General features: G+C 33.2%; 1 protein-coding gene across 2 annotated transcripts in view; it reads right to left on the bottom strand.

Annotated features, from left to right (window-relative positions):
* Nucleotides 1-374: 374 nt before the first annotated feature.
* The window catches only part of LOC142985240 (uncharacterized), a 75530-nt gene continuing 60270 nt past the window's right edge, over nucleotides 375-15634 (bottom strand). For both annotated transcript variants that reach the window (XM_076133283.1, XM_076133282.1), the window contains exon 5: nucleotides 375-3894. In XM_076133283.1, the coding sequence (XP_075989398.1) occupies nucleotides 3702-3894 (193 nt within the window). In that variant the 3' untranslated portion in view covers nucleotides 375-3701. The remainder of the gene's footprint in view (nucleotides 3895-15634) is intronic.

Genomic DNA, 15634 nt, shown 5'->3' with positions numbered 1-15634 from the left:
TAGCATCATTTTTGAGCACCAGGCATAACTTACAAAGAGATCTTGTAAAAATATAATGTTCGCAGCGACATCTGTCGTGCAGTAGCTGAAATAATACATTATGAATAATAGATGAAGTGGTTATTGTACTAATTTAGCTACTACACAACAGATGTCGCTGCAACCTGCAAAACTTTAATTTTTACTTCATTAATAATTCAAGAGATCGCTTTGTAAAGAAGTCTGGTACTTATTCTCTATGTGTAGGTAGGAAATATTAGAAATTAAGAAGTTATTTTATTATTATTTCTCTCGTCATTTTTAAGTGATCCTTTCTTATAAAAAATGGTAGTCAGGTTTAAAATACTACAGAATAAAACACAACAAATTATTTACAAGATATTTTTATTATATTAGATTCATCATTACAATTAATCGGAACAAAAATAAACGTTCTCTATAATATTAGAAAGATTTCCACAATACTAACATGCATTCAATTACTATTTACATTTCTATATTATCCAAAGTTTCATTAGGATTTATAAAACTGAGAAAATTGTTTTAATTTCTTTCTTTGCGAGATACATCTTCAATAACAATAAAAAATTATGTATCATAGGGATTTTAAAGGAATACAATTAAAGGCAGATTACGTACCTTAAATAGACGAAAATCATCCTATCTGTGAGTTACGCAAATATTTTTTTCGCGTGGGAATCGAATCCCCGACCACGGTATAACAGTAGCGATGACGACAGATGAACATGTCTAAAGTCATAAATCTAAGAGTATTTTAAGGATAAAATAATTGAATATGCCTCTTTCTATTAAGGGGCCAATTTCAAGTCTAAAGAATAAGTGTAATTTTAAACTATTCACTAGATAAATTGACACCAGTATACAAACATTTTTCAAAATTTAATTAGAAAAAATATCCGACAGATATAAATAATAAAATAATAAATATCATTGGACAACTCACACACGGTCATCTGATTCCAAACTAAGCAGAGCTTGCACTATGGTAACCAAATAACTGATAAACATACTTATATACTTCTAAATACATACTTATATAAATTAACAACTAGGCTCAGAACAGATACTCGTGCTCATCACACAAATATTTGTCCCACACGCGGCGCTACAGTTATTGCAGTGAGGCGACCACTTTAACTACTGCGCCAAACGTGCAGTTATCCAGATATAAAGAAACCGGGTTTAACCCTAATGAAACCTGGATTATAAGTACCTAACAATTGTTCTCTACACTAATCTAACATAGACAATATAGAGTTTCTAGTCGAGAATCACAAAATACTTAACGGACTGTACACAAATATTGTCAATAGAGGAACTTCGCACGTTATTCTTAATATTAATACGCTAAAAACGTTTATTTATATAAATACTACATTTATTTAAAACCTTTGACCGCCACAGTCGGCTATACTCGACAAATCAGAATGTGCTCCCGACGCTATATTTTTGTAGACATTTGCCGAGGAAAGCGTCGTGAGTCGAGTATAGCCGTGGCGGTCAAAAGGTTAAAATATTAGAAAAGAAAATTATATAAATATATATGTATAAAATCACGCCTGAAAAACGGTCACAAAAAGGTCAGGTACGTGGTACTCGTAACTGGCGGTCCTGTATGACACATGTATGTATGTGAATGAAGCAAGGGAAGTTTGTGAGGATCGTACCTAGTGACGTTCTTTGGTCTATCCCTATGGGAAAATGTGATTTTAACTATTATTTTGAGAGTAAGGTATTATAATTGTCCAAACAGGGGCAGCATTGAAATACCATTAATTTTTTTTGATCTCATTATGTTTTTCCGTGTAAATGTAGTATTAACAAAATAAACTTTTCAGCGGTAAATAATTTAAATATTATATTAATTTAATTTTAGTTCTTAAACCTTTTTACACTTATTACTACAGATTAGGTCGGAAAACTCCGGTATAAAGAACAGTAAGGGTATAATTGCGAATTGGGTTTGTCCAAATTCTTCAAAAATTGTATATTTGAACGTAATTAAGATAATTAATGATGAGATATCAATTATTTTGGTAATAATACACTATTTCACCCATTTAATTTCATTACTTTCATCGAAATTTATTTCATTTTAGACAGCAACAAACATTTAGTACTTCTTCTCGTTCATAGATGGCGTTACTTACTGCTAACGTGCAACTTAAAATGCATCACTTTTATTTTGAGGAATATAAAGTTTGTTTTTAAGGAATAAACCTATTTATTATATTTTTATAGTATTTTTTAAATGAACACCAGTTTACTTACTTTGATAGATATTTCGGCAAACACAATTCGTTTTAAAGTCCCGCTTATGTAATACAAGCCTTCGTCGAGGATTTGCTTTCGTTATTCTATATCTACAATCTACACCGCTATCTCTATTAAGTAACATTATTGCCAAAGATATGTGAAGAAGATGATTATAACTTTTTTATATTTAGACGATTTCGCAAGATTTTTGAAACATTTTTGAAACTTACGAAGTAAAATTTTGCCATCATAGACCATCAAATTGACAGTCAAAAAGAATCAAATCTTGTAGACCTTTACAAACAAACAACACAAAATTAAACCGGACCCAAATATTATTTTCGTGATTTGCACTTAAGTTTGTTTTGTACGGGAACCGAATCTATGACACACGAGCGCTATGCTATCAACATGATAAACACTACGCTACTGATGTAATAAACTAATTAAAATTCAGGTTTGATATTTTATTCGAAAATCATTATTAATCATCCTCTTCACTCACAAAATTCATTTTCGATCTACCATTCATAAATTCGGAAAACCCTTCCTATTTTTACAAGAAGATGTAGAGATAAAATTTAACTTTTTTCACTTAGTTTATGGTTAACTCTTTTTTAAATAAATAAAATTGATCGATTTATTATTACTTATGTACAATATTAAAAAAAAGGTGGAAAACTGTCATGATTTTTTTGTTGGAAATTAAATTAATTTGACACGTTGAGAATTATTTTATTGAACCCATTAATGTCCCACTGCTGGGCAAGGGTCTTCTCCCGTAATGAGGGAGGGGTCAGGCCTTGGGTCTACCACGCTGGCTAAGTGCGGGTTGGGTAAAATAAACAAATATATATTTTAAGCTCGTCCATTTTAAATTGAATTCATTAATAATTGTTTTGAAAGATATAAATAAATACATCGGTTCACAACTGGCAGGTTTTAATTTTAAAATGACAGTGAATCGAGAGAAAAAAAAATAGATTTTTAAGAATTCTGGAGGGCTATTCTGTATCTGAGTTGATAAATTTTAATATTGGATAGCCACTACCAAAATCAAATCATTTATTCAATTAGGTCAAATGCTGACACATAGAAGTTCTCAATTCAACCGTATTTTGAAAGATAATAATAATATTCAGAATCAATATTGTTGTCTACTTTGATAAAATACTGAATTAACTACTCACTAACTGTAGACATTTCATGATGCAACATAAGTTACGTTACATTTTCTGCAGTAAAAACTGAAAAGAATATGTCGCCTTTATTTATTCAGATAAATAAATATTTCTTAAAAATATTGCCATTATTTTCGTTAGTAAATCTAACGACAGTAAAATCCTTGTCACGAATTTCCCGCCAAAATTGACAGTAATGACAGCTGTCAGCCATGTTGGGCACAGGTAACTTTACCAAACAGCCTAATAAGGTAAGTTGTCTCTCAAGAAGGCCTGCTTGGTGTAACCTTTTCGCAGGCACTTGCCCCACCAGGACCGCTGCGTGCACATCTTGACTGGCTTGAGGATAAAACATTTTGTTTGAACCACGTTGAAGAATAATTTACCGACCATGTTGGATACTGAAGTGTCGGCTAGCTTAAGGCAGGCGCGGAATCTGAAAAATTGAGGATTTTTAAAGCATTTGAATATACAATACACGATAAGAATGGCCGATATGAGGCTAAGGTTTTGTTGAAACCAGTCAACTGTGCAGGAGTTTGTTTATAGTGTCCAAGTGTATGCACAATACACAGGTACACTCTCTGTCTTTTCCTTCACCCTCATAGGCCAGAGCAACAATAATAGTTAATCTATTCAAATGTCATAACCCAGTAGGATAACTGAGCCGACTGGTCAGGCTCAGAACCAAGGAGAAAGTTCTTGAACTGAATCAGGGTTCGAACCCGAGTCTTGTTCATGACCACTACCAGACACACAAGTTATCATGACTAATAGAAATAGTAGCTGAGTGGAGCATTACCTATGGAAGCTGTTGAGAAAAGAATATTCCTTAAGGCATTACAAAGATAGGACTTTCTTAGTCATAAGTATATTATAAATCATTATTACTGGATATAACGGTGAAGGAAAACATCGTTATTAAACCTTGCATGCCTTTGCAATTTTAATATAACTCCTGAAAGGTGACGGGTGTGGTAATCTGTAGCCTAAATTTAGGCTTTAATTCAGACTTTAAAGTTAAGGTTCTAAAGTTAGGAGACTGTTACAGTTAGGGACCTAGCGCTAGGCTACCTATGCTTTCATCAAAAGTCAAAACTTTCACGCAAGTGTCAGCTAATTTCTACATAAATGCTACATGCGGCCATTTAAATTCTACTGTCAAAATGGCGTCTCAAACATTTCGCGGCAATTTACGACGGCCTCGTCATAAAGTGACAGTTTTGACAGTCACCGTAAAAGGCGGGAAATCTTTAGCTATTAACGGTAAAGTGCATCTTTATTTGTGTGCCATAAATTTAGATTTAAAATAGCCGTTTGCGATTATGTTGAAGATGTATTAAAATAACTGTTGTTAGCAGATTTAGAATATTATTTCCTTGAATGCTGTGGGGAAATATGGATGCCCTTTCATAAGTTGTAGTTGGTTAAAATTGTGGAGGACTGATAGGCAGTCGCTCTATGTAAAACACTGGTATTCAGCTGCATCCGGTGAGACTGGAAGCCGACTCCAACATAATTGGAAGAAAGGTCAGGCTTACTAGTAGGTCAGAGGATTGGACTGGGATTTTAAAAGTTCTCTCCCTTGAATCCCTTAGCCGTTTAAATGTAAATTATATGTCTAGGGGCAACTAATACATCTTTTATTTTAATGCTGTAACTTAAGTAAGATTTACATAGATAACTAGGTACAACATGCATTTTCTAAATCTAATACTTAATAATAAGCAGTTAAAATCATGCGAAGTTACACCTAAGAATTTACAAAACCTTCCATAATTAAAACTTTATTTATTCTTAAAGTCCTTTGGTTTAGTTCCGGTGCGCAATAAAATGCGCGTGAAAATCCTCTCCACCATAGACACATCTCAACTTTATAGAACAAAATCATTATCACATATTTTGTAACATTTATCGCGGTAAGACGTATTAAAATGAGGTTTTACTGTCCAGTTTTATACCATAGATTTATTGAGTATTTTTATTGTGTTACGTCAGCGAATGCGTTTTATTGAACTGCCTAGTGCAGAGAATTAAAAAAAGGTTGCATTATGAGTATTTTATAGTTTATAGGCGTTTGGGTGGCAGATAATATCGGGCAGTTATGGTCAATTAATGGTTGAAAGCGGTGTCTTTGGTCGGAATATAAATATTTTTATGAAAGACATATGCTGATCTGAGAATTTATCTTAAATTAAGGAGATTTTTTTCAAACTTTATTATTGAGATGCAGTTTCATTTTGTAACAAACTTAGCTTCTCCGTCCACGTAAGATTTCCTGGGTTAAAAATGTGTTAGTCTAGGTTAAGCAGGCTATAAGTTATCACTTATCAGTGTACCATTAAAATCCGTCCAGTAGTTTTTCCGTGATACACATTTTTTTACATTTATAATTATAAATCGTAAATATATTAAAAAGCTGAAAGAAGAAAAGAAAGAAATTACAAGCTCAAATCTATTAATAAAATAATACTACAAACCATCAAAATTTACAAGGGTGGCATCAAAACAAAAAAGGCGGTAACAAATGGCGCGAAACGCCATTACGTCCAGCGCTGCGCTGTCAAACGCACTACGTTCGGAAACCACTCGGAGGGCACTTATCGGTGCATCCAGTAATATATTCGGATAAAGTGCCCGCCTATGCCAAGAACAAGGGAATACTTACGACTGAAGATTTTTAAAATATTGAATTGTTTTACGTGATTTTTTTTATGAAAACGCCAAATTGGTAAAATCGTACTAATAATAACTTAGTAACTCAAAATACAACTTTTCTTCTTCTTATCAGAATTATCAGAATAGATTCTTATCAGAATCGACGATTAACTTGTTTATCACTCCCCTATTATGGATACAAAGAAACTAAATGTTCTAAGTATTTTAAAAACGAAATAGAAGATATTATTTTGTAACCAATTTTAAAACAATTAATATGGTTATAGTGTTAAGTATAGTTGAAGTTTTATTTTTAGTTGTTACACTATTGTATTAATTAATAGTATGAAATGTATTTTACGCATTTTTTTTTAGTTTTGTAATGAAAAGATAAGCAATAATCTTTATATAGCTATTTTTTCGTCCTGTATGACAAAATGTATGGATGAAAATTAGGCAGGAGAAGTTGTTAAGGATCGTAATATGTAGCGTTCTTTGGTCTCTGCCTACCCCTATGGGAGAAAGGCGTGATCTTATGCATTAACTTTATCAAAGTCTGCTGTCTGCGCGTTTACCCACAAAAACCGTTTTATATTGATATTTAGCATATGTTTTTAGCCAGGACTTATGTAATTCTCTATAGTAAATTGGACAATTGGTGGTAATGCATTAATGTATTAATTTAATGTTTAGTTTTAATTATTATTGTTAAAATAGATTATATAGTTTATTGGTGGTTGATAGTTATATTTTCATTATTTTGCATAATATTCTCGTTTAAAGCAGTTTTCAATCGTACTCTTCACTTGGTAAAATAAGATTTGATGACACTAAGACATTCTTACAAGTCTTTATTTATCTAAACTCTAAGTAAAAAGGTCCATCTATTTGTCTAGGCGAGTTAACTTAGGTTTAAAACCTTTTTATTGGTTTAAATGATGTTTTTACCTCGGATTTGACGATGGACAGCGGCCGCTAATGGTGGCTTTTGGTCTTAGCTAAGAATGTGGATCCAAGATGTTATTTTAAGACCCTTGGGCTGTTTGTGAAGGAGGTCAATTTGATGACGGGCAAGTAGAGTAGATATACACACTTTTGGAAACATTAAAATTTGTTTTTATGTTTAAATGTCAAGTGGAAAGAAATGGTGCGTTTACATATAATTTTCCTTGCAGATATCTTTCTATAATCTGTACCTACATCTATCTATAGATTATTATACTCAGATCTTTTTATCTTTTGATTATAGATCTATCTATAGATTATATATTATATCAGAAAAAGATAGATATCGGAAGGAAAAAATGCAGCATTCTTTTGTAGATCACGAAATGATCAATAATAACGGATAATTTTTTGTTTTACGTTAAATTACGACACATGTAATTGCATTAAAAACAGTATTGCTGTTTAAGATTTACAATTAAGACTCAATAAAAAAACACAATTGTCAGAGGTCAACAACATTTTTACTTTCATTAAAAATTAATACTGTCATTGTACAAAATGACAGTCAACACTTGCCAGAGGTCAACAACATTTTTTCTATACATTTTTTATTTGTTTTTTCACCAAAATCTTCGATTAGTAGGGGTGGTCAAATGTACGTAAAGGTTGCCCAATCGTATGGGATTAGTAAAAGCTGACAAAGACGCGGTTTTGCTATAACGAGCCGTGTATTGCCACTTTGGTTTGTGAGCTTTGGTTACCATAGGGTAGAGGCGAATGTAGAGGGTGTGGGTTTAATTTAATAAGGCATTTTCTTGTGATGCAGACAAACAGAGATAGAAACAGTAAATATGTTATATATTCAAATGAACACAATTGTAGTTACTAAGGTATATTCGGAAATAGATAGAACTTAGTTGGGCGTGGGCTTGGATCGTAAGACTATAATAATATATTCTGATAGCAAAAGAAGTTTCAAGTACATTTGGTAAAATACAAAATTTTGAATTCCAGTTATTTGTAAGTTTCTTAATTCTATAAACATCTTATTTTATTAAAAATATTCGTCTAGAATTTGATTAAAAAAAATGCACATGTAAATATCTTTTTAAATTATGTAGTTTACTTTCTACTCACTTATCCATCAGCCCACCAATATTATAATCGATTTTGATCATAATTTAAAACTATTTTACAATAGTAATCTCTGTACTCTGAGTGCTCTGTGGTCACCACGTGTGATCGCCGCGCTTTCTCTCTCGCTTCATTTGCCAAAGTTCTGGTCAAGCTGCCGGCCTAGTGATGTAGCTAGCCGTATCGATAGTCTGTCTAAGCTTTTTATTACCGCGATATAATTGTTTTGAGTTACTATAGACTATATTTTATGTGCTACAACTTGTGTTAAAACTATTGCAAACATACTAACAAGACGTAAAATAAATGATAATATCGTATTAAGTACATTTTGTAGAGAAATCTGACATTAAATGAGATATTTCTTAAAAATCATTATTAAAAGTGAACCTTGATTATTCTCAAATATACTGTTTCAATAAAACGTTTTGTCACATCTATGATCAGTGACCAGAAAATGGGTCATATCAGCTATTTACTTAATTTCTATAAAGGCAAAACTACGCTGCAACGAGAGCAATAAGTACAATGACCAATTTCAATATAAATATTTAGCTACGAACTCAACTCATTTCAAAAACTATCGACATACCTGCCCAACACTATGAGGTAAGCCATAAGTGGCTTAGTTACTCTACAAGCACCGCGAAATGTAACAATGCGGGCAACATAAGAACAAAAGAAGGATTACAAACGCTTTCCTTCGCCCCGAAAAGAATTAGTAAAGAAAAAAACACATAGAGTTGTTAGTCTTTGGTCGTTAGAGTATTGGACGGTCAGCTAGACGAAAATGATTGCTTGATTTTTTTTCCCGCATGCTTTGTTGCAGTGAGTTTCCGAACGAATTGTGGCGGGAAATTTTTAAGATGGCGGATAGGGGTGGCGTTTGGTGAAAACTTTTTGACTTTAATCTTATATTAGTGAAATTATCTGACAAAGTTTGATGCATAAAAATAGCTTTTCGCTTTTAAAAATATTCTGAGATGACTGACTGTTTCAGTAAATAATTAGTCGTTTGAATATTTCTGCATTAAATCTGGCTAAGCTAGACATGGCCCGAAATAATTGTATGGTGTATTTCTTCCCATAAAAAATAGAATAATTTTGTTTTTACATAATATGTAAGTACAGTAATTGAAACAAACTCAACAATGTAACTAGTAATTCTCAATCTTAACGATTCAATCATTCGTACTTTTATTATAGGGGTGAAAAACGTTAATCCTAAGTTTAAGTTTCTCAACCCGCATCTAAAAATAAGTTAGCTTAGTGAAAAATAAAACTTATTGACTTTCTATTGAAACTTTTGTTTTCATTTGAAATTTTATTTTGAACACAATGTTTAAGTATTTAGAGTCATAACAATAATTTTTAACATAATTAAATTTTGCTATTGCATAATTTTACATCATATCACACCTTTTTCTACTAGGGGTAGGCAGAACCAAAGAACTAACGGCCAATGAGTGACATTTAAAATCAGATTAGAAAAGAAGATTTTTGTAGCAACAATCCGCTCATCATGCTATATCCTACGGGAAGCAGAGGAAACACTGCAAAAGTGAGTGAATTATAGCACAGCTTTGGTATAGTGTTATTTTATATACACAGTCGAAAGACCCAGGAATCAAAATTACTTTTGTATAAAAGGGTATAAATATAGCTCTGCCCGTTATTGTTAATTCATATTCACCTCACATCAGATTTGTATAAAAAATGTAACAAATCTGCAATTTCTATTTAAATTATTCGCAAAAAACATTCAAAGAATGCTTTTTTATTCACAGATATGTTTTATGCGATTTTAAATCTTTAGCCCATAGACATTATTGTATGTTTTGGCGCGAATTTTTTTGACAGCTAACGTGTGATAGAGATATTGTCTATTATCTGCATTCGCAATCTGTATTCGTTGCACGAAATAGAACTACGCCCACGGATTTTTAGGGCTGACTAACAAAATCTATGTATGTTAGGAAAGGATTTTTAGGACTATGAAAAATAATAACAATAATATAATATTATTATATAACAATATTATATGCGACAGGCTGTCTGTCTATCTATTTCGCTTGTATGGCGAAGCCACTGAATCAAATTCGATGAATTTAGCCCAGAAGCAGTCAGTCTCAAGTTAAGAAACTGACCGGTGCGATAAATGAATACAATAAATGAATGTAATCTTTAGTTTGTTTTAAAAAAAAATAACCCCAATTCCGATCCCAGGATCTTCATTTATTTTTATGCTTAAAAACCAAGACTAAAGGCTTACATTTTCTACAAGAGCCCCGTAGACTAGCAAGTACCATTTTTAACCCATGACTGTCCCACTGTTGGGCAAGGATCTCCTTCCGGACGGAGGGAAAGATTAGCATTGAGTCCAACACGCTGGCGAAGTGCGGGTTGAGGACGATATAAAGTTAATTTGTTGTTGTTGTTTTGTTTAATTTCTTGCACTAACCAGCCCTAACAACGGTAAACGTGGTACAAAATGTATCAAACAGGCGAGTTTCAAAGATTACTGCATACTAATACAACTGAGTGAATAGAGGCCACGTAATTATAGAGCCGTTAGCCAGATTACAGAACTAACTAGATCTGTTTGAGAATAAATTTTGGTTCTCTGGGACTTTGTGAGTAAAAAGTGATCTGCCTCCGTGGCGCAGTGGTTTAGGTTGCCACGCCGATGCCACTGCAACGGGAGGTCGTGGGTTCGATTCCCACACGGAGCAATTATTTGTGCGATCCACAAATAATTGTTCCGGGTCTGGTTGTGCTTTGTGTCCGTTGTTTGTATGTTATTATTATGTTGTTGAATAGATTTTTGACCAGACTAAAAACTTTTTAATATAGAGTTACTGACTGTTGTTTGTGTAAGTTCTAACTATTAAGTAGACTGAAACACAAGAAAGAATACTAACTAAAAATTGCAACTTTTCATTGAAAAAAATATAAGTACGTTTGATTGACTTGGAAATCAAAAGCATAAGAATGAAAACAGATAATACTCACATGTGATCTTTGTCCGTGGAAACTGTTACAAGACTAGGTAACTTATAATTACGTTCGAAAAGCCTCAAGCCTTTTTAACGATATTTTAGATCATTAATTCAAAGAAACCACAGCCTATTGTACAATTTTTAGGCCAGGTGACCGTAAACTCGGTAACACAACAAAAGAAAAAACTACCCACATAACATAAACAGCAAATAATCTGCCCAATAGCCGGCGTCTTATTGTAACCAAACATGGAACCTTTCCGAGCCGATAAACAAGAATATAGTTATCACACCTAGCCGCCAGGGGGCGCTCGAATATCATAATTTATGTATTGTCACCAAGCATATTTAACCTTAGCGTATTCTTACGCGTATTATTCACACATTATAAATCCTATGAAGCGTGGAGATAACGGAACGCGCCCATAAACGCCAAGATGGCGGATGACAGTTTTTTGACAGCGGTTTTGGCGCGAAAAAGTTAGGGTCATTTTTTTGTTGCGTTTTTGAGTTATGTTCGCTATTGTTTATTTTTGTATTGGGTCTAACGTTGTGGATTGAAACCTTAGTATATGATAGTATTGAATATGAGTAACTATAATAAAGTATTTTAATTTCGTAATCCGATTTTAATAGGGATCAGCTTTAAACAGTACACAGAAATAGTTTCATAGTCTTAGACTACAAGTATTAAAGTTAAAGCACCTAAGAACTATAAATGTAATTTCATATTTTACTATCCCTTGTTTTATCACTTACAAACAAATTAACAATGGCATTAAGAAAACAGCCACACATTTCGCAACAATTTCAACTTTAGTACTGGCTGAAAATAAACCTCGAACAGAGGAAGCGGACACCTGTTTAGTCTATGCTTTCCACGCCATTACCCGCCCATTGAGCCGCGCGCGATTTTCGAATTTCGAACGGAGAAAATGGCGCCATCGCGCGTCAAGTTGACGTAACGGTTTGCGTGCAGAAACGTGGAAAAAAATCGATTCAGAGCTAATGAAATGTCTTTGTTGTTCAGTAGACTAATTTAACACTGTTCATTAATTTCTTTGTGTGTTGAGATGGGTAAATTATTTATTTTTGTAAAGATAAACCAATTATTTGGTAAGTAGATAATTAGGTAAATTTTTGTGTAATTATTTGAGCATGGGAAGGTACACAATTATATCTTACTGATGCTATAAATGCGAAAAGATGTTCGCATAATTGGTTGACAAATTTTAATCTACTGAACATATTTTGTTGAAACTTACACGGGCTATAGAAATACTAGCGATGGCCTGTGACATAAAAAGAAGATATAAATATAATCATCGTGGGCAAAAGCTAATTAGAAAGAATTCTCTTAAATATTAACTAGTCAGCATGGTGGATTTCCCAGCAGTGGGACAGTAATGTGTTAAATATTATTTTTGCTAGAATCCATGATTCTTTACCACTTTGCAGCAATCATAAGTACCGGATGTCGCGTTATAGCCGTATCGTAATATAAAATTACTCCAACTAGTTTTAAACCTGCTTAAGATAATTATGATAATTAATTAGCTATCGTTATTTTCATAAATGATCAAGTAAAAGCCCTCGACTCTGATATAACCTTTTTAGAGTTCCGTATCCAGGGTGAAAAGGGACCCTATTTTAAGGCCCCGCTGCCCATCTGTCTGTCTGTCAGCAGGCTGTATCTCATGAACCGTGATAGTTAGACAGCTGAATTTTTACAATATGATATATTTCTGCTGCCGCTATAACAACGAATACTAAAAAAATATTAAAATGAATTTTAAAAGGGGCTTGCATACAACAAACGGGATTTTACTGAATAACTGATTTTGAAGAAATTTGGTATTGAGGTATTTCAAAACCAGGAATAAGTAAATGAATAAAAAAACAGTTGTTCCCAGATAATTTTGGTACAATTCTTTCGATCTGATATAAAGAGTTTTGTTTCTTTCACTCCTTACCGAAATGAAAAAGAGAATCATATTATAGTAGTTTTTTCACTAAAATAGGTTTATAGTTTGTTCGTGATTAAGAGGGTTAGGATATACAGCTCGTATTTTAAAATTCCACATTGCTATGCTTGTCTAAAATTATGCAAGCTATAATAAGACTAATTGTCTTATCTTGAATCTAAATAGTTTAATGATAATGTTATACAGGAAACTAAACTTCGGAAAATATATTTAACACTTTTTTCGCAATATCTCATAACTAGCTGTGTGCTGCAGTTTTACTTGAATTTGCGTTAGTTACTTAGAGGCTGGATAATCTAGTTTGTAATGAAGAATTTTGATAATTTTCCTAATAGAAACAGTATCAAAGCTGCTGGCCAGTGGCCACAGTCAGTTGAATAAGCCTAGGGGTCATATTCTCATGATAATTTTGTATGTCTCCGATAACCGCGAACCTTGCATACTAAGGTCTTTTTCTTCTACTAAGTTGTAGGACTATAGTAACTACTTCCGTGAGGAGGTGAGGCGCCCATAGCATAGCCAGTTGCGCTCACCGGTCAGTAAACGATATGAGGGCTAAGCAAACCTTGGCGCATTTGATAGATGGGTGACCGTCTAGTGGTATTTGAACTGGGCGTCTCCGTGCTTCGGAGGGCACGTAAAAAGTCGGTCCCAGTTGTTATCAATTTAGATAACAGTCGTTAAGCAAAGACAAAGGCCTTCGGGCGGCTTGAACAACTTTGACACTAGGTTGACCACTAACCATACGAATAATAATAGTAATAACTACTCCCGGTTACCGTGGGCACGTTTAATTTTATATTTTTTGTAAAAAATCTATCATGAATACGGAAAAAACATTTATAACAATCCATTTCCGAACATTGACAAAAGTTTTAAACTCGAATAGTACAACTCTATGTAACGGACGTGGCTAACATGAATATTATCGCTCTATCCCATCTCTGATTCAATCGATACAAGGCGCAGGATTCTTGCCTTGCATCCCGATAAAAAAGAAACAGTTCTTTGACAATTGGAGACCATAAACACCTAGTTAGAGTTCCGATTACGTTCTTTTTACTTTTTTATTGGATTTAGTAGTTATTTTGAAGTGGGTTCTGTGGCCTTTTAGGGTTTTCATTCATTGAAATTTTGACTATCGTAGTCGAGTGGTAAGGTGAAATGGTTATATTATCTTTTTTATGAAAAAATATATTTCTGAATTGGAGAATTTAGAAGTCTTTAAGACATCGATATCTTTTTACTGTAACGACAAAAGTTTCAGTGACTATTAGACCAGTGTTTAAAATAGTATTGAAATTGCCAGCATGACCAATTTTGTAGCTTTCACACAATGGAATTTTTACATATTAATATTTTTTCGTTTAATTTTATTCCACAATCATTTACTGTCGAATAAAATAACGCAAAAATTACTGTGATCTTACTCATTTTTATCGCGTTTTTTTCAGCACTTGCGATAAAGTTTACATCAATTCAAAAATACGAAACTTAAATCTCAACAAAACATTTTTTTAAAGTACAAATTTAACCAAAGTCAGTTTTTAAATTCATTAATAATTAAGTAATAAACCTACATAGTATCACTACGGCACGCCAACAAACAGACGGACAGAGATACGAGAGATATTTATGAGCACCAATTAGGAGGTGCGAGATAGTCGGACCTTTTTTGTGAAGCACACGGCAATGTAGAGTGGATTGTCTGTGGTCATGTTTTGGCTGGGACTTTTCGCGGTATTTTCGCTGTCAAATTATTTAACGTTTCAAAATTGCTGTATATTTTGAATTGTAGATACAGGGAATATCTTGAAACAACAAAATAATGAACCTCACCAGTGATATGCATTTAAATCAAAGCTCAAAATATTTTTTCGCTCTACACGCTAAATGAATCCAAAGATTGTCTACGGGCAAGGGTCTAAACGAGGGAGTGGTTAGGCATTGCATCCACCACGCTGGCCAAGTGCGGGTTGGGGACTTTGCATGTCTTGAATAAATAAATGTTCTCAGAATGGCGCATTTTTAAAAGGCTTTCTTACAATATTAAGATTGTAATAAGTAAGGCTGACACTCAAAAGTACTTAAATATCTGGATGTTTCACAGCCATGAACACAAAATTCTTACAATACTCTTCCATAGTTTTCTCTGTCCTCAAATCCTGCGGTATCTGAATGTCAGTTTTATTTTTATTTATTTCGTTTATAACGCATCGATTCTCTACGGTGTCGAGTTGAGGAAATGACTCTATTAAGTGCCGCGGCCATTTGTGACATGAAAAAAATGTCACCGAGGGAAGTAAATTAATTTGACTGTTTGATTTTATAATTGTAATATTTTTGTTTAATTGTTGATATTAATTTTAATGGGATTATGAATATTGCTTGCGCGTTATGTAGTTTGAAAATATTTTGGAAGAAATTTTATGGGAGTTTTAGTATACAAATT

This window comes from Anticarsia gemmatalis, chromosome 29 (genome assembly GCF_050436995.1).
Source record: "Anticarsia gemmatalis isolate Benzon Research Colony breed Stoneville strain chromosome 29, ilAntGemm2 primary, whole genome shotgun sequence".
Taxonomy (NCBI): domain Eukaryota; kingdom Metazoa; phylum Arthropoda; class Insecta; order Lepidoptera; family Erebidae; genus Anticarsia; species Anticarsia gemmatalis.
Note: the sequence above shows the minus strand (reverse complement) of the source record. Positions and strands in the feature narration are given on the sequence as shown.